Source organism: Ranitomeya variabilis, chromosome 2 (genome assembly GCF_051348905.1).
Source record: "Ranitomeya variabilis isolate aRanVar5 chromosome 2, aRanVar5.hap1, whole genome shotgun sequence".
Taxonomy (NCBI): Eukaryota; Metazoa; Chordata; class Amphibia; order Anura; family Dendrobatidae; genus Ranitomeya; species Ranitomeya variabilis.
The window spans coordinates 232891988-232912329 of NC_135233.1; the positions used below are offsets into that span (position 1 = coordinate 232891988).

Consider the following 20342-nt stretch of genomic DNA (forward strand, 5'->3'; position numbering starts at 1 on the left):
GAAATGTACTAAACTGCTCTATCGAGAAAAGATAGGAATTAATCCCCCAGTCATGGCCATATTAGCGGTCTCAGGACAAGAAGGTTAATCTTCTCCTTTCAGATGAGTAAGACCCATGACATCCAGCAGGTCTCAGGAGAAGACGATGTCTTCTTCTCATGGGTACACCACATCCTGCCCTGACAAATGCATGACGCAGCCAATTTCACTAATACATAAGTCAACAATTCATCAAAAGTATTATCTCCCAAACTACGCCATTCGAGAGAGCTGTATGACCGCAGACTGGCCCTGAGTCGTCTGCCTGGTGAAGTGGTGAGCGGCTGACTGCTTATCCTTGACATAACTTCTGATAATGGCCATCTTGCCAAAGTGAATGATGACCTTGTTTAATCATGATGTTACTCGTAGATAATTATTACTACATCTATACTGCAATAATGAATCGGAAATGTGTCAAAGATAGAGAGCTAGGCAGATGGATTGATAAATAGGCAGTACACGTGAGATATATACGGCAGATAGATATGATATAGAAAGACCAGGAATTAAAGCAGCACAAGTATATGATCCACATGAGTGCACGTCTCCAATCACCGAACTGTTGTTTCTAATGCAAAAAATCCCAAAATAGACAGCACTCCAGAAATGTTTTACAGAAATAGCAGATTTTATCAGTCCATGTGTGGCGACATTTTGGGTAAAAAAATTACCGGTAATGAGCCTTTCTCAATCATGATAGGGGATAGATAGATACAGTGCCTTGAAAAAGCTTTCATACCCTGTGAAGTTTTCCACATTTTTTCACGTTACACCCACAAAAGTAAATGTGCTGTATTTGTATATCATGTGATACCAACAGAAAGTAGCAAGTATTTGTGAAGTGTAAAGGAAATGATACCTGGTTTCCCAAATATTTTAATAACATAAATCTGAAAATTGTGACGTGCATTTGTATTCAGCCCCCTGAGTCAATACTTTGTAGAACCACTTTTCCCTACAATTACTGCTATAAGTCTTTTGGGGTCTGTCTCTACCAGCTTTGCACATGTAGAGGTGATATTTTTGCACACTTGCTCTACCTCAGTGAGATTGGATGGAGACGTCTGTGATTTTTCAAGTATTGTCACAGATTCTCACTGGGATTTAGGTCTGGACTGTTACTAGGCTGTTCATACACAAGTATGCTTTGATCTAAACCATCCATCGTAGCTCTGTCAGAATGTTTATGGTCCTGTTCCAGCTTTTAGGTGAATCCACTCCCCAGTCTCGGGTCTTTTGCAGCCTCTAGCAAGCTTTCTTCCAGAATGTTCCCTATATTTCATCTATCTTCACATCAACTCTGATCAACTCCCTGTCCCTGCTGAAGAATAGCCTCTTCACAGCATGCTGCTGCCACCACCATGTGTGACGGTGGGCATGGTGTTTTCAGGGTGATGTGTAGTGTTAAGGTACCGTCACATTAAGTGACGCTGCAGCGATATAGACAACGATGCCGATCGCTGCAGCATCGCTGTTTCGTCGTTGTGTGGTCGCTGGAGAGCTGTCACACAGACAGCTCTCCAGTGACCAACGATGCCGAAGTCCCCGGGTAACCAGGGTAAACATCGGGTTACTAAGTGCAGGGCCGCACTTAGTAACCCGATGTTTACCCTGGTTACCAGTGTAAATGTAAAAAAACCCAAACACTACATGCTTACATTCCGGTGTCTGTCGCGTCCCCCGGCGTCCGCTTCCCTGCACTGTGTAAGCGCCGGCCGTAAAGCAGAGCGGTGATGTCACCACTGTGCTCTGCTTTACGGCCGGCCGGCGCTGACACAGTGCAGGGAAGCGGACGCCGGGGGACGCGACAGACACCGGAATGTAAGTATGTAGTGTTTTTTTTTTTTTACATTTACAATGGTAACCAGGGTAAATATCGGGTTACTAAGCGCGGCCCTGCGCCTAGTAACCCGATGTTTACCCTGGTTACCAGTGAAGACATCGCTGAATCAGCGTCACATACGCCGACTCAGCGATGTCAGCGGATGATCCAGCGACGAAATAAGGTGCTGGCCTTCTAGCTCCGACCAACGATGTCACAGCAGGATCCTGATCGCTGCTGCGTGTCAAACACAACGATATCGCTATCCAGGACGCTGCAACGTCACGGATCGCTATCGTTATCGTTGTTAAGTTGTTCAGTGTGAAGGTACCCTTAGTTTCCTGCCACACAACATTTTGCATTTAGCCTACTTTAGTGTCATCTGACCAGAGCACCATCTTCCACATGCTTGCGGTGTTCCCTACATGGCTATTTGCAAACTGCAAGCGGGTGTTCTTATGACTTACGGTACTTAAAAAAATGCCTTTCTTCTTGCTACTCTTCCATAAAGGCCAGATTTGTTGAGAATATTACTAAGGGCTCACTTGAACAGTGCTCCTTGAGATGCCCAGAGCTTTAGCGATTTTTTTTTTTTTTATAACCTAACCCTGATTACCGTAACTCTTCTCCACAACATTATCCCTTACTTGCCGGGTGTGTTCCTTCTTCATTAATCTGCTTGATCCCTAATGTTCTCAAACAAACCTCTGAGGCCTTCTCAAAACAGCTGTAGTTACACTGAGGATAAATTCCACACCGGTGGACTCAATTTACTATGTGACTTGGAGGCAATTGGTCACTCAGGATTTTGTTTAGGGGTATCAGACTACAGAGTGCGGAACACAAATGCATGTCCCAATTTTCAGATTTATATTTATAAAATAATTAGAAACCCATCTATCATTTACTTTACACTTCACAAATACTTGCTACTTTCTGTTGGTATAGCTCATAAAGTCCCAATAAAATACAATTAAGTTTGTGGGTGTAACGTGAAAAATGTGGAAAAGTTCATGGGGTATGAATACTTTTTCAAGGCACTGTAGATAGATAATGTTTCATGAATGATTAGTCACACTGTTTTCTGCTTTCCATATCTAGGTTATAAAAGGTAATGTAGATGAGTATGAGGTGGTCCTGACAGATCTGAAACCTCCGATCATTGCAAGCCATATCCGAGTCATCCCGGTCACTAAGGTCCCCATGACAGTGTGTATGAGGGTGGAGTTGTACGGCTGTGCTTGGCTTGGTAAGAACATATAGTACTGGGCAAACATTTTAGGCAGGTGTGGAAGAAATGCTGCACAGTAAGAATGATTTAAAGAATAGATACAGGAAAGATATATATCTTTGTACCGTGTTATCCAGTAGATAGAAAAATATTTAGAATTGAGACCAGAATTGTACCGCATCTTTATGGAACTTAAGCTACTTCTGAAGTATCAACCACTGATGACCTCTAAATATTTTTTTTAAAGAATAGAAGTATTAATAGATTTTTAGCAATTAAACTTAATACAATGTGAATAAACAAAAGAGGAATGTAAATACCATCAATATTTGGTGACTGCCCTTCGCCTTCATCACTAGGTACACTTGCATGCACTTTCTGAAAGAATCTGTGCAGCATTTTTTTCCACACCTGCCGAAAACATTTGCACAGTGCTGTACATCACCCAACCATCTATTAGGAATGTTTCCACATGTCGTGGGTTTTTAGTTCTACAACAACCTAGAAAGCCATAGAATGACCTGTATTATATGTATTCTAGATGGTCTTAAATCGTACAGTATACCAGAAGGAGAGACGTTTATGGCTCCTGGACATCCTATCTCCTACCTGAATGACTCTACCTATGATGGATACCTAGAGAAGAGGTACTGTATTTATAGTTCACAGAACCTGAACTTACCCTGAAAGGGGGGGGAGTTATACCTAGCAAGTTACAAGAAAGATAGATAGATAGTGGGATCTAAAATAAGACCCTCCATATTCTTATCAAAATCCCATCTATTTTCTCTGTACAGACGGCTGTTTGATGGTTTGGGTCAGCTGACAGATGGAGTTCTTGGGTTGGACGACTTTACTCAGAGTCATCAATATCGTGTTTGGCCTGGCTACGATTATATTGGCTGGAAAAATGAAAGCACACACAGCGGATATGTGGAGATAGAGTTCCAGTTTGATGGACCCAGAAACTTTACATTTATGAAGGTAAAAGAGATGTTGTCATCATGTATGTGCTGTTGAATTGGCATAAAAAAAACAGTCAATGTCTTAGATTATTCTCATGCTATAAACCGTCTTCTTAGGTCATTTTCATTAAGTAAACGGTCCTGGAGGTCATTCTCATGCTGAAAAATGTCACTGAGGTCATTCTCAAGCTGTAAATTATCTTACTAGATCATTCTCATACTGTAAGCTTTCAACTGAGGTCATTCTCATGATGTAATCAAACCCTGATACCTCATAATTCAAAATCTCCAGAAGGTAATTCTCCTGATGTGAACTGCCTTTTTCTGTCATATTCCTACTGTAAATTGTCTCTAGGCGTCATTATCATGCTGGAAAATCCGAATAAGTGGTAAGAAAATGACAATAAGTGGTAAGAAAATGACAATAAGGCAGAGGTGGAAAAATGAATAAAACACCTTTGTTGTAACAATTGGTGAGAAGGTGACACTAACATGAAAAAGTGCCTGCACATCTTAATATAGACTTACCTTGTAATGTCTTCACATCCTGTTCCGTCCAGATGTGTCCGGATCCCAGAATTCCAAGCGGCGGAAGTTCAAGATGGGTGTCTCAATATGGAAACTGCTGGTGGCACCAGCCTCTTGCACGGTACCACCAGCGGAACACCGTCGCATCACACACACACACACACTCTGTATACGCCGTATGCACCACACACTGTACACACCGTGCGCACCACACACACACACATACTGTATACACCGTACGCACCACAAACACACTGTATACGCCGTACGCAGCTTCTTGCGCAGTACCACCAGCGGAACACCGTCGCGAACAAGCCACTGCCGGGATCAGCCTCCCGCCATCTTTGTACAGGAGGAGTGCATGCACAGTTTTAATGTGACCGCCACTATCTGTCTGCACAAAAATGGCGGGGGTTTGATTTACTGCGCCTGCACCAATTCCATGCAGGTGCAGTGAATCGTTCGGCTGATCCCGGCGGCAGATGCGCGACGTGTCAACAGGCCGAGGAAGCCGGTCACATTAAAGGGGGTTTCCCACGAATGAAAGTTCATTTTAAAATTTGTCTGTGTCTGACCGTGTACGAGAGCACATGGGGTACACAGGTCAAAGAAGAGATGACATGAGAGGAGAAGACAGCAGATGGGGGGGGAGAGAGAGCGCACAGGGGTGAGAGAGACAGAGCACGAGGGGGACAGCTCAAACGGGACAGCACAGGAAGGAGCGAGACAGCAGACAAGGGGGATAGCACATGGGGTAGACAGGTCAAAGAAGAGAGCACAGATGGGAGAAGTCAGGACAACACTGCAAAGCCTGCCCCCACTGTGACATTACCACCTTCCCGATGCGATAGCATACAGTGGTGTTCCCTGATGAACGACAGCTTCTAAAACGCGCGTTGGGGTGCGTGCTGCTCACACATCTTTCTACAACTCAAGTAACATCAGCTTTTCCTTCCTACAGGTGCTTTGTACTTTACTCATACCTCCATTATGTCTGCATTTTTGAGCACCTATCGTATCCTATACGGACTTATAGCCCTTTTGGTATATTGTACAACCCCTGGCAAAAATTATGTCATCACAGGCCTTGGAGGATGTTCATTCAGTTGTTTAATTTTGTAGAAAAAAAGCAGATCACAGACATGGCACAAAACTAAAGTCATTTCAAATGGCAACCTTCTAGCTTTAAGAAACGGTAAAAGAAATCAAGACCAAAACATGTGGTAGTCAGTAATGGTTACTTTTTTTAGCCAAGCATGGGGTAAAAATTATGGAGTCACTCAATTATGAGGGAAAGAATTATGGAATCATGAAAAACAAACAAACAAAAAAACACTCCAAAACATCACTAGTATTTTGTTGCACCACCTCTGGCCTTTATAACAGCTTGCAGTCTCTGAGGCATGGACTTAATGAGTGTCAAACAGTACTATTCATCAATCTGGCTCTAACTTTCTCTGATTGCTGTTGCCAGATCAGCTTTGCAGGTTGGAGCCTTGTCATGGACCATTTTCTTCAACTTCCACCAAAGATTTTCAATTGGATTGAGATCCGGACTATTTGCAGGCCATGACATTCACCATATGTATCTTTTTTCAAGGAATGTTTTCCCAGTTTTTGCTCTATGGCAGGATGCATTATCATCTTGAAAAATTATTTCATCATCCCCAAACATCCTTTCAATTCATGGGATAAGAAAAGTGTGCAAAATATCAACATAAGCTTTTCTGTATGTAAATACCATTTCCTTTAGGTGGTTTCTTACAGTTCAGTCACAGACGTTGACTCCAGTTTCCACCCATTCGTTCCTCATTTGTTTTGTTGTGCATTTCCTGTTTTGGAGACATATTGCTTTAAGTTTCCGGTCTTCATGCTTTGATGTCTTCCTTGGTCTACCAGTATGTTTGCCTTTAACAACCTTCCCTTGTTGTTTGTATTTGGTCCAGATTTTAGACACAGCTGACTGTGAACAACCAACATCTTTTGCAACATTGCGTGATGATTTACCCTCTTTTAAGAGTTGGATAATCCTCTCCTTTGTTTCAATTGACATCTCTCATGTTGGAGCCATGATTCATGTCAGTCCACTTGGTGCAACAGCTCTCCAAGGTGTGATCACTCCTATTAAGATGCAGACTAACGATCACATCTAATTTGATGCAGGTGTTAGTTTTTGGAATGAAAATTTACAGGGTGATTCCATAATTTTTTCCCTCATAATTGAGTGACTCCATAATTTTTACCCTATGCTTGGTTACAAAAAGTAACCATTACTGACTACAGGAAAGATATATATCTTGGTACCGTGTTAGCCAGTAGATAGAAAAATATTTAGAATTGAGAGTCCTCAGTGGTTGATACCTTTTAATGGCTAACTGAAAAGATGGTAAAAAATTGCAAGCTTTCGAGACTACACAGGTCTCTTCATCAGGCATAGACTAAAAGAAATTCTGAAGAATCACATATTTATGCACAACACATCATTACTGACTACCACATTTTTTGTTCTTGATTTCTTTTAGTGTTTTTTAAAGCCAGAAAGTTGGCATTTGAAATTACTTTAGTTTTGTGCCATGTCTGTGTTCTGCATTTTTTCTACAAAATTAAACAACTGAATGAACATCCTCCAAGGCCGGTGATTACATAATTTTTGCCAGGGGTTGTACTCCATTCATTGGTTGGCTTTTATGACATCTCACTGTATCATATATACAATCAGTGTGTTTCAGCAGATTCCCATTCTTTTGCTGTCACACCCTTTACCCTTAGCTTTGCCTCCACACACTGCTCTGCACATCTGTACTCTCTGTCCTTCACTCATTTCCATGCTCTAACTTGTCTTTTGAGGTAACTTTCAAGATGTACACTGACCTTTTAGATCATTCTCATGGTGTAAACTGTCCCCTATGTCATTATCATGCGATAAACTGTTCCTGATGTAATTCTCATGCTGCAAAAAATGTCTCTGATGTTATTCTCATGCTGTAAACCAGTGTTTCTCAACTCCAGTCCTCAAGACCCACCAACAGGTCAAGTTTTCAGGATCTCTTAAGGTACCTTCACACTAAACGATATCGCTAGCGATCCGTGACGTTGCAGCGTCCTGGCTAGCGATATCGTTTAGTTTGACACGCAGCAGCGATCAGGATCCTGCTGTGATATCGCTGGTCGTTGAACAAAGTTCAGAACTTTATTTGGTCGTCAGACCGGTGTGTATCGTCGTGTTTGACACCAAAAGCAACGATACCAGCGATGTTTTACACTGGTAACCAGGGTAAACATCGGGTTACTAAGCGCAGGGCCACGCTTAGTAACCCGATGTTTACCCTGGTTACCAGTGTAAAATGTAAAAAAAACAAACAGTACATACTCACCTTCGCGTCCCCCGGCGTCCGCTTCCCACACTGAATGAGCGCCGTAAAGTGAAAGTGAAAGTACAGCACAGCGGTGACGTCACCGCTCTGCTGTTAGGGCCGGCGCTCAGTCAGTGCCGGAAGCGGACGCCGGGGGACGCGAATGTAAGTATGTACTGTTTGTTTTTTTTACATTTTATGCTGGTAACCAGGGTAAACATCGGGTTACTAAGCGCGGCCCTGCGCTTAGTAACCCGATGTTTACCCTGGTTACCCGGGGACCTCGGCATCGTTGGTCGCTGGAGAGCGGTCTGTGTGACAGCTCTCCAGCGATCAAACAGCGACGCTGCAGCGTCGCTTAATGTGAAGGTACCTTTAGTATTGCACAGGTGATAATTCCATTATCTGCTCCAGCATTAACCCCATCACCTATGGAAATCCTGAAAACATGGCCTGTTGGTGGGTCTTGTAAACTGTCTCCTTGGGTCATTCTCATTATCACACAATCAAATGAGATCATTCTCTTGCTGTAAACTGTCTTATTTTGTAATTCTCATTATTCAAACTTTCGCTGAGATCATTTTCATACTGTAAACTGTCTTCTTCGGTCATTCTCATACTGTAAGCTGTCCCCTGAGGTCATGCTCATTGTGTTAATTGTTACATTAGGCCATTATCATTCTGTAAAATGTGTCTGAGGTTATTCTCACACTGCAAACTGTCTCTTGAAGTCGTTCTCATTCTGTAAACTGTCCCTGAGGTCATTATCATTCTGTAAACTGTCCCTGAGGGCATTCTCATTCTGTAAACTATCATCTTATGTTATTCTCTGAAATGTAAACTTTCTCCTAAAGGTCATTCTCATGATGTAAACTGTCTCATCAAATCCTTCTCACGCTGTAAACTATCCTGAGGTCATTTTTATTCTGTAAACTATCTGATGGGTCATTCTCATGCTCAGTCTAAACTATCCCTGAGATCATTATCATTCTGCATACAATCTCCAGAAGTCATTCTTAACACTGCACACTGTCTCATGAAGTAATTCCCAAAATGTACACTCTGTCCAGAGGTCATTCTCATTTATATAAACTGTTTACTGAGGTCATTCTCACTACTGTACATTATCTCATGAGATTATTCACATGATGTAAACTGTCTCACCAGATCATTCTCATTCTGTAAACTGTAACGTCAGGTCATTCTCATGCAGAATGTTTCCTGAGGATGTTCTCAATAGGATATGTGCCAACGATCAGGAATTGCTGCATTTTAGACACTTGTGTATTTATGCAGCATCAAAACTGCAGCGGCCAGATGTTACAATATAGTGGATGGGATTTTTAGAAATCACATGTCCACTATGCGTGTATGTGCACCTGCGGCTCACCCGCAAACACTGACATGCGGCGCATCTTTCAGGACTGCAGCATGCCAATTTCTCTGGCAGAGACGCTAGTCTCCCCAACAGAAATTACCACAATAGAATGTATTGAATGCGGTAAATCCACATGGTTCAGATTTACCTGCGTTCAATAGAACGCAGCATTTTGGAAGCAGCGAAAATATGCTGCATCCAAAACTCTGCTACTTCCAAATCGTGGGCACATAGCCTTACAGTACACTGTGTGAGGTAGTGAGGGGAATTATATGCGAGGGACAGTATGTATCACCCCAGAATGTGCATAGAAGCGTATTAAGGCCACTGAAATGCATTGCAGTCACAATCATAGCTGTGATTGCAGTGCAGAATAAAAGTAAGTTTGGTCTTGAACAAGCTATTTGCCCAAGGCAGAATTAAGAAAACTTGGCATGGGCTTTTATTTTTGGGGAGAACTACAGGATGGTAGCGGGGCAGTTCGCTCACTCCAGCTGGGTCTTACTAGTGGCCCATGGCCACAGATTCCATTTTAAAACCCTGCAGCAAAGGGTTTGGCGTGTCAGGTTTGGCTTGCAAGCTGCAGAGCAGGTGGCTCTGCAATATCCAGCTTGTGTGAAGTAACACGGAGCCAAGGGAAGCTAACGTCTGATGCCCCATCAGCGTGACCCGGCGGTGCAGTCGCCCATGGCAACCGGTCTCAGATACAGACTGCCTTGATGCCCCGGCTGCAATCTGGAGAATACCCTTTTCTTTCCATTTGTGAGTTTCTTTGGACATTAAAAACATTTGCTTTGAACTTTTATGTGGTCCCTGCCTATCTGTTGCACTGCACCAACCCCGTTGCACTACAACTGTTTGTTGACAAATACAAATTGTTTCCTTTTTTGTTTTTCCAGGTTCACTGTAATAATATGTTCACCAAGGGGGTGAAGATTTTCAAGAGGGCTGAGTGTTTCTTTAAATCTCGACAACAGTCTGACTGGGAGCCGGAGTCAGTTGGGGTGGTGACGGTGCTAGATGACAAGAACCCCAGTTCTAGATTTGTCATGATCCCATTACAGCAGAGAGTCGGGAGCTTCATCCTGTGCAAGTTCTACTTTGCTGACACATGGATGATGTTCAGCGAAATCTCATTCCAGTCAAGTGAGACACCTCATGTTATTTGGGGGTATTTGGGGTCAGATATGCTGATAAATAGACGTGACAGAGCTGAAATATGCGATATAGGTTTACCTGCAGTCCTATGCAAAATCCCACAGCATAATATGTCAAATTACAAACTTAGCTCTGCAACATATGGCAATACTTGGGCATGCTCTGCTACATCAGTCCAATTATATTTCTAGATGTATCTATCTTACACTTGTACTTATGACACTGTCTACCTGCTTCTATTATCAGATTATACAGTTGTTCGTGCAGCAGCTAACTCTTATAGCGATACTGAGCCTTACAGGAACCAGTCAGGTCTTTTTTTTGTGTCATTTTTTTTTGATATGCTAAAACTTCAAGATGGATTTTGATTGGATGAAAGGACAGTAAGCTGCCATGGAGCTGGTGCAAGAAGTGCTGTCATGGGGACTGAGTCATGAACGTTCTGAAAGCTCTCCTCATAGAAGGACTAGTGACAGAATTTGAGTCAGGAATAATATATTAAATTTATATTTTATTTCTTGCTAACCTCTGCTTCCCCTCCAGATATGGATATTGATGTGCCCACCATTGTTACCCTCCCTCCTACTACTGTCATGGCTACAACCACTGAGACCCCCATCCTAAACGCTACTGAGAGTAAATCTGGTGAGTCATATCTACATGATACCTGAACATATACCATGACCTGTGACTACAGGGCTGCCCGATGCTTAAAAATAATGTACTGAAGAAATACCCATTAAATGATAATACCACAACAGGAATAGTCCTGTAATAATTGTGTTAAGCAGATAATGCCTCTTGCAGAAACAGTACCAAACACTATAATAATAAGTGCTCCCCAAAAGAGAATCGTTATGGCAAGTACTGCCCCACATAGTAATAGTGGCTACAAAGTGCACCTAAAAATAACTGTGCCCCCAATAATAAAAGCATTTCCCCACAGTTCCCCAAAAAGTATATATGCTTTCCAAAATATCTTCAACATAATTTGTCCTCATGCCTCCAAAATTAACTGAGCTAAATATCCCATCCCCATAATTGAATTTGGTGCCCACAAAAGTGACTGTGCTGGAGTATTCCCATAATTATAGTGCTCTGCTATAGTGCACCTGTAGCTGTGCCATTGCATATGCCTACTGATACCTGGCTGCTGAGTTCTTTCAACCTCCAACACACCTCTGCCAACCACTACTTGAAGGAATCCAGATAAAATGTCACTTGTTGCTCTGCGGAAGGATATAGACGTCCAGACGGTATATTTTCAAAACTTTATTTAAACAGGATTTATAGGTCAACGCGTTTTGAGGACAGCACACAACCTCTTCATCAGGACAAAACCTAAAAGGTCCTGTGCTGCCCTCGAAACGTGTTGACCTATAAAACCTGTTTAAATAAAGTTTTGAAAGTATAATGCAGCGCCCCAGAGTCCTGGTCGTTGCAGCACTGTGGCTCCGCCGCTAAGGGGGGCTATGGTACGTCTGATGGCACTGAAGGAGTTCATCTGACCAGGTATCACATACACCAATACATTTCACAGTCGGGCCTCCAGGGGGAGCTAAGGGTACTATTCATTAGGCCACTCCTCACATACTGGTAAAACTGGGGGTCAGGCAGGAAGTTAGAGAGAACGCTGACTGGGTTGGAACCAGGCAACACCTTGTGGCAGAGGGTGTTGCAGGGGAAGATTCGGTAGGGTCCCTGTCAGGGGTGGGATCCTGACAGAGGCCTGGCAAACAGAGAGAAAGATACGGGACCGCGCCTGCACTTCATAGCGGCGGTGCCCTAAGAAAGGACAAGAAGCGAGATTTATTGTGCTGAGTGAGAAACGAGATCAAAGCAAGGAGAATACCAGTAGGAGTCGTGCTGTAAGATCAAGGCAACATCCTACTGAGGCGTAAACAACCGGCGGCCGGAACGCCGAGGAGGTACAGAGCTCTAAGCCATACTTCAAACCAACGGCAGGACAGTCAGTCACAGGCGGGCTGTCTCACTTAAATCACCTACGCAGACATAGGGGGCAACCTGTGGAGAGGGGCGACTCTAGGGTCCCGGAAGAGCTCCGAGCCTACCCGTCATACGGGTGCGTCCCAACCATAACACCTGGGAGGGACGGAAGATTAGCAGAAGATCATCTAATCGAGTTGTGAGGGAACACGAGAAACAGACACAACAGTTGTGGGGACTATCCCGTAAGCACAGCAGGGGAGGACCACAACACATAGCGCTAGCAGGAAGGCACAGATTTCCACCTGCAAGGAGAACTCTGGAGGTGCCATTGGACCGGCCGGACTTGCGCAGCCTGGTGAACCGTATTCCGGACTGAGGACCCAGAGACCTTCAGTAAAGAGGTAAAGAGACTGCAACCTGGTGTCCTCGTTATTTACTGCATCGCACCACCACCACTATCCACATCTATTACTGTACGCCCCTCAGCAGGGTCACGGACCGGGTCTAGCCACCGTGACAACCCCAGAGCAGAGACTCAGAGGCCCGGTACCGGGTACCCCTCGGCCCTGCGGCAGTGGGGGCGCTACAATTTGGCGTCACGAACAGGATCTACTTAAGCCTGAAGAATCAGGTCATGTGTGCCTTGGAACTGTGATTTATTGTACTTGGACTGTGACTTATTGCAAAGACTGTGCTGTGCTACTTGCCGCCAAAATCCGCCGCCATTACAGCGCTGAGGAGAGCGCAGGAGAAGAAGAAGGGCGTGGAGTGGGCGTAGACGAGCTGGAGAGCGCGAAAGGCAATGGCCGCCCAGTCTAAATATTTCTGCACCGTGAGGACGTGTCCGTCAGCAGCCGAGATCCGCCTCCTGATTCTCAATGGAGGGCGGAGACAACGAAAACGAAACCGCCCACGAAGGAGAGAGCGGGAAAAGGATCAGGAAGCGACCCACGTGGAGGACGCCATGGCCAGCAGCTCAGAACCCGAATGTGGGGTGGAAGCAGAAGTCTCCCCCAACTACCCGGACGAGTACCGCAGCCAATTCTCCACGGACAGCGCTGATCTTTTGCAGGCTGAGATGGGAGACTTGATCCACCAGCTCCTTCAGCTGAACGCGAAGGCCCAGGCTCCACACCAGGTAGCGCCGGAAGGAAGCCCTCCGACATCGGATCCTGTACCACTACCGGAGTTGTTGCTGAGGCCCTCGCCGACACCGCCAGCGGAACCCGCCGCGGAGGAGGAACCTGCATTGGCTGGTGAGTCCGTCGACCCTGTCCCGCCGGCGGAGGGCTTGTTAATAGGTCCCGTTGCGGCACCCCCTCTCCCTGGGACCCATAGACTCCAACGCCTGCTACCATGGGAGGAGGCAACGGGCATGGAACACCGCCTGAAGGCCCCGATCGCGCCAACCACCCTGTTGTGTGAGACCCGTGCGGAGCGCACGGTATGTCGCTGGGTGAACCCAGGATCCGACCTCATGGGGTTCCCCGGGGTGAAGACACGGGAAGGGGAGATGGTGCAGGCCCTGAGCTGGGAGGAATACCAGGCCCAGCTGGAACAGCAGTGGAAGGAGAAGGAAAAGGAGTACCAGGCCGGGCTGGAGGCCTACCATCAGAAAGATCTGGCGGTCAAGGACCGGGCCCGCAAGGACCCCACCGCTCACCAGGCCCCGCGCAGGCAGGGCATCATCACCACCTTCAAGCTCCGCGGAGGCTGGGGCTTCATTAAAGAGCCGGGCCTGTATGCGGAGGTGTTTGTAAACCGGAGGGATGTTGAGTCGCACCTCAGAGAGGGCCACCCAGGCCGGGATCTCTACCCGGGGGACGGGGTTAGTTACACCAGGCACTTTGGGGAAAAGGGGTGGTTTGCCCTGAACATCCACAAGAGGCAGAACCCTGTGACGCCCCCGATTAAGGTGCCAGTGAAGCTGACCCCTGTAGCAAAGGTGCCCCCATGTGGCCAGCCCATGATCACCACCAGGACCACCGAGGTCACTCCAACGTGCACTATGGTCAAGACCACAACGTGCAGCATCGTCACTTCAACCACCATCGTGGCCAAGGAGGCGCCTCCTCAGGTGGGTGGTGCTTCTGCTGCTCCAGCACTGAAGACAGTGGGTACACAAACCCTCAGATGGGACAGTGCTCCACCTTACGCAGTACCAGGCGGCGGGCAATATCCAAAGGGGTTGCCTCCGCCGGTGCTGCCCCCTGATTGGTTTAAGTAAATATCTGAACGCTTTGCCATTGTAAATAGTTCATTGTTTTTCTCTGCTATTTTGCTGCTAAAACCCGTTTAGGGTTACTCTTAAAGGGATCCCTTTGTTGACCCGGGATCCCTATTGTTTTTGTTTGTTTTCTACATTTGCACAAGTTATCAAGAACTGCTGAATCATGAACAATGCATGATACAAACTCCTTGTATATAGTTTGCACCTTCTTAAAGGTGCTCTCTACTGGTTTTATATAAAAGACGGACTCTTTGCGAAGATACGGTTCTTGGAACTTGCACTGGAGTCCTTACTGCATACGGACTTGCGGCTTGAGAAGTTGCACTACCTCGTAGAGACTTGGTCCCCTCTTAAAGGGGATGTTCACATCTTGCACTTATGAACGGTGTTGCCTTAAGATGGTTGAATGGCAATAATGTCTTGAAAAGAAAGTATTGATGATGTTGATATGTGAAAGTTAAATGTAACCAATTAGTTGATTGTAAGAAATGTTTGATAATGTTAATAGAAGAATGAGGACAGGAAGTGAACCCGTAGGGGTTAGTGGTGAGTCCTCTTAGGAGCCATATAGAGATGGCTCAATGATCTCAAACTGAAAGAAAAACATGTTCTATACTGTGTATAGTAGTGGAAGGACAGTAGGCTCGGGCAGAATGGGGCGGTCCTGTAAAAGAAAGGAGAGGCAGTAGGTCTGGAGCGTGTTGTGAATTTGCTTTTTGCTCCCTCTAGTGGTTACTAGTTTTTTGACTCTGGTTTTTCTGTCTTTCCTTTTATCCGCACCTGGGTCGTTAGTTAGGGGTGTTGCTATATAAGCTCCCTGGACCTTCAGTTCAATGCCTGGCAACGTAGTTATCAGAGCTAGTCTGCTGTGCTCTTGTCTACTGATCCTGGTTCCAGTTATATCAGCTAAGTCTGCCTTTTGCTTTTTGCTATTTGTTTTGGTTTTGTATTTTTGTCCAGCTTGTTCCAAATCTATATCCTGACCTTTGCTGGAAGCTCTAGGGGGCTGGTGTTCTCCCCCCGGACCGTTAGACGGTTCGGGGGTTCTTGAATTTCCAGTGTGGATTTTGATAGGGTTTTTGTTGACCATATAAGTTACCTTTCTTTATTCTGCTATCAGTAAGCGGGCCTCTCTGTGCTAAACCTGGTTCATTTCTGTGTTTGTCATTTCCTCTTACCTCACCGTCATTATTTGTGGGGGGCTTCTGTCCAGCTTTGGGGTCCCCTTCTCTGGAGGCAAGAAAGGTCTTTGTTTTCCTCTACTAGGGGTAGCTAGATTCTCCGGCTGGCGCGTGTCATCTAGAATCAACGTAGGAATGATCCCCGGCTACTTCTAGTGTTTGCGTTAGGAGTAGATATATGGTCAACCCAGTTACCACTGCCCTATGAGCTGGATTTTTGTATTCTGCAGACTTCCACGTTCCTCTGAGACCCTCGCCATTGGGGTCATAACAGTTTGCCAGGCCAGTATTAAATGTTTAATGCATTGCAGAAGAGGGATTATAAGAAAGAAGATTCTGAGTTTTTTTTTTCTCCTTCCCCTTTACCTCAGAGTGGCTATGCTTGCTGCAGACATGAATGTCCAGACCTTGATTACAAGTGTGGACCAGCTGGCTACTCGTGTGCAGGGCATACAAGACTATGTTATCAGAAATCCTAGGTCAGAACCTAAAATACCGATTCCTGAACTGTTTTCCGGAGACAGGTTTAAGTTTAGGAATTTCGTGAATAATTGTAAATTGTTTTTGTCCCTGAGACCCTGTTCATCAGGAGATTCTGCTCAGCAAGTAAAGATTGTTATTTCGTTCTTACGGGGCGACCCTCAGGATTGGGCTTTTTCGCTGGCGCCAGGAGATCCGGCATTGGCCGATCTTGATGCGTTTTTTCTGGCGCTCGGTTTACTTTATGAGGAACCCAATCTTGAGATTCAGGCAGAAAAGGCCTTGCTGTCTATGTCTCAGGGGCAGGACGAGGCTGAAGTGTATTGCCAAAAATTTCGGAAATGGTCCGTGCTGACACATTGGAACGAGTGTGCACTGGCCGCTAATTTTAGAAATGGCCTTTCTGAAGCCATTAAGAATGTTATGGTGGGTTTTCCCATTCCCACAGGTCTGAATGATACTATGGCACTGGCTATTCAAATTGACCGGCGGTTGCGGGAGCGCAAAACCGCAAATTCCCTCATGGTGTTGTCTGAACAGACACCTAATTCGGTGCAATGTGATAGAAAAACCGCAAATTCCCTCATGGTGTTGTCTGAACAGACACCTGATTTAATGCAATGTGATAGAATCCTGACTAGAAATGAGCGGAAAATTCATAGACGCCGGAATGGCTTGTGCTACTACTGTGGTGATTCTACACATGTTATCTCAGCATGCTCTAAACGTATAGCTAAGGTTGTTAGTCCTGTCACCGTTGGTAATTTGCAACCTAAATTTATTCTGTCTGTAACTTTGATTTGCTCACTGTCGTCTTTTCCTGTCATGGCGTTTGTAGATTCAGGTGCTGCCCTGAGTCTCATGGATCTCTCATTTGCTAAGCGCTGTGGATTTACTCTTGAACCATTAGAAAATCCTATTCCTCTTAGGGGTATTGATGCTACACCATTGGCAGCAAATAAACCGCAGTATTGGACTCAGGTTACCATGTGCATGACTCCTGAACACCGCGAGGTGATACGTTTCCTGGTTTTACATAAAATGCATGATTTGGTCGTTTTAGGGCTGCCATGGTTACAGACCCATAATCCAGTCCTGGACTGGAAGGCTATGTCAGTCTCAAGTTGGGGCTGTCGTGGTATTCATGAGGATTCCCTGCCTGTGTCTATTGCTTCTTCTACGCCTTCGGAAGTTCCGGAGTATTTGTCTGATTATCAGGATGTCTTCAGTGAGTCTGAGTCCAGTGCACTGCCTCCTCATAGGGACTGTGACTGTGCTATAGATTTGATCCCAGGCAGTAAATTTCCTAAGGGAAGACTGTTTAATCTGTCGATACCTGAACATACCGCTATGCGTTCATATATCAAGGAGTCTCTAGAGAAAGGACATATTCGTCCGTCTTCTTCCCCTCTTGGTGCGGGATTCTTTTTTGTGGCAAAAAAGGACGGATCTTTGAGACCTTGTATTGATTATCGGCTTTTAAATAAGATCACTGTCAAATTTCAGTATCCTTTACCGCTGTTGTCTGACTTGTTTGCCCGGATTAAGGGTGCCAAGTGGTTCACCAAGATAGACCTTCGTGGTGCGTACAACCTTGTGCGCATTAAGCAAGGTGATGAATGGAAAACCGCATTCAATACGCCCGAAGGTCATTTTGAGTACTTGGTGATGCCTTTTGGGCTCTCCAATGCGCCTTCAGTTTTTCAGTCCTTTATGCATGACATTTTCCGGAAGTATCTGGATAAATTTTTGATTGTTTATCTGGATGATATTTTGTTTTTTTCTGATAATTGGGATTCGCATGTGGAGCAGGTCAGGTTGGTCTTTAAATTTTTGCGTGAAAATTCTTTGTTTGTCAAGGGCTCAAAGTGTCTCTTTGGTGTACAGAAGGTTCCCTTTTTGGGGTTCATTTTTTCCCCTTCTGCTGTGGAGATGGACCCAGTCAAGGTCCGAGCTATTCTTGATTGGACTCAGCCCTCGTCAGTTAAGAGTCTTCAGAAGTTCTTGGGCTTCGCTAACTTCTACCGTCGTTTTATCGCTAATTTTTCTAGCATTGTGAAACCTTTGACGGATATGACCAAGAAGGGCTCCGATGTAGCTAACTGGGCTCCTGCTGCCGTGGAGGCTTTCCAGGAGTTGAAACGCCGGTTTACTTCGGCGCCTGTTTTGTGCCAGCCTGACGTCTCACTTCCCTTTCAGGTTGAGGTGGATGCTTCGGAGATTGGGGCAGGGGCCGTTTTGTCGCAGAGAGGCCCTGGTTGCTCTGTTATGAAACCTTGTGCCTTTTTCTCTAGGAAGTTTTCGCCTGCCGAGCGAAATTATGATGTGGGCAATCGGGAGTTGTTGGCCATGAAATGGGCATTTGAGGAGTGGCGTCATTGGCTCGAGGGTGCTAAGCATCGTGTGGTGGTCTTGACTGATCACAAAAATCTGATGTATCTCGAGTCTGCTAAACGCCTTAATCCGAGACAGGCCCGCTGGTCATTGTTTTTCTCCCGCTTTGATTTTGTTGTCTCGTATTTACCAGGTTCAAAGAATGTGAAGGCCGATGCTCTTTCTAGGAGCTTTGTGCCTGATGCTCCTGGAGTCGCTGATCCTGTTGGTATTCTTAAAGATGGAGTTATCTTGTCAGCTATTTCTCCGGATCTGCGACGTGTGTTGCAGAGATTTCAGGCTGATAGGCCTGAGTCTTGTCCACCTGACAGACTGTTTGTTCCGGATAAGTGGACCAGCAGAGTCATTTCCGAGGTTCATTCCTCGGTGTTGGCAGGTCACCCGGGAATTTTTGGCACCAGAGATCTGGTGGCCAGGTCCTTTTGGTGGCCTTCCTTGTCAAGAGATGTGCGGTCATTTGTGCAGTCCTGTGGGACTTGTGCTCGAGCTAAGCCTTGCTGTTCTCGTGCCAGCGGTTTGCTCTTGCCCTTGCCTGTCCCGAAGAGACCTTGGACACATATCTCCATGGATTTCATTTCTGATCTTCCGCTATCTCAGGGCATGTCCGTTATCTGGGTGATATGTGATCGCTTCTCCAAGATGGTCCATTTGGTTCCTTTGCCTAAGCTGCCTTCCTCTTCCGATCTGGTTCCTGTGTTTTTCCAGAACGTGGTTCGTTTGCACGGCATCCCTGAGAATATTGTGTCAGACAGAGGATCCCAGTTCGTTTCCAGGTTCTGGCGATCCTTTTGTAGTAGGATGGGCATTGATTTGTCGTTTTCGTCTGCTTTCCATCCTCAGACTAATGGACAGACGGAGCGAACCAATCAGACTTTGGAGGCTTATTTGAGGTGTTTTGTCTCTGCTGATCAGGACGATTGGGTGACATTCTTGCCGTTGGCTGAGTTTGCCCTTAATAATCGGGCTAGTTCCGCCACCTTGGTTTCGCCTTTTTTCTGCAACTCTGGTTTCCATCCTCGCTTTTCTTCGGGTCATGTGGAGCCTTCTGACTGTCCTGGGGTGGATTCTGTGGTGGATAGGTTGCAGCAGATCTGGAATCATGTGGTGGACAACTTGAAGTTGTCACAGGAGAAGGCTCAGCGCTTTGCCAACCGCCGCCGCGGTGTGGGTCCCCGACTACGCGTTGGGGATTTGGTGTGGCTTTCTTCCCGCTTTGTTCCTATGAAGGTCTCCTCTCCCAAATTTAAACCTCGTTTTATTGGGCCTTACAAGATATTGGAAATCCTTAATCCTGTATCTTTTCGTCTGGATCTTCCTGTGTCGTTTGCTATTCACAATGTATTTCATAGGTCCTTGTTGCGGCGGTACATTGTGCCTGTAGTTCCTTCTGCTGAGCCTCCTGCTCCGGTGTTGGTTGAGGGCGAGTTGGAGTACGTGGTGGAGAAGATCTTGGATTCTCGCCTCTCCAGGCGGAGGCTTCAGTACCTGGTCAAGTGGAAGGGCTATGGTCAGGAGGATAATTCCTGGGTGGTCGCCTCTGATGTTCATGCGGCCGATTTAGTTCGTGCCTTTCATGCCGCTCATCCTGATCGCCCTGGTGGTCGTGGTGAGGGTTCGGTGACCCCTCACT

At 45.7% G+C, this 20342-nt stretch overlaps 1 protein-coding gene and 1 long non-coding RNA gene across 4 annotated transcripts in view; one reads left to right on the plus strand and one right to left on the minus strand.

Moving 5' to 3' along the window:
- Positions 1-20342, plus strand: part of LOC143805123 (discoidin domain-containing receptor 2-like) — a 207907-nt gene that overhangs the window by 160340 nt on the left and 27225 nt on the right. For all 3 annotated transcript variants that reach the window (XM_077284012.1, XM_077284011.1, XM_077284013.1), the window contains 5 exons: positions 2966-3113; positions 3637-3742; positions 3893-4079; positions 10219-10465; positions 11021-11122. In XM_077284012.1, coding sequence (XP_077140127.1) covers positions 2966-3113; positions 3637-3742; positions 3893-4079; positions 10219-10465; positions 11021-11122 — 790 coding nt within the window. The remainder of the gene's footprint in view (positions 1-2965; positions 3114-3636; positions 3743-3892; positions 4080-10218; positions 10466-11020; positions 11123-20342) is intronic.
- The window catches only part of LOC143805124 (uncharacterized), a 48363-nt gene that overhangs the window by 25348 nt on the left and 2673 nt on the right, over positions 1-20342 (minus strand). The window lies entirely within an intron of this gene.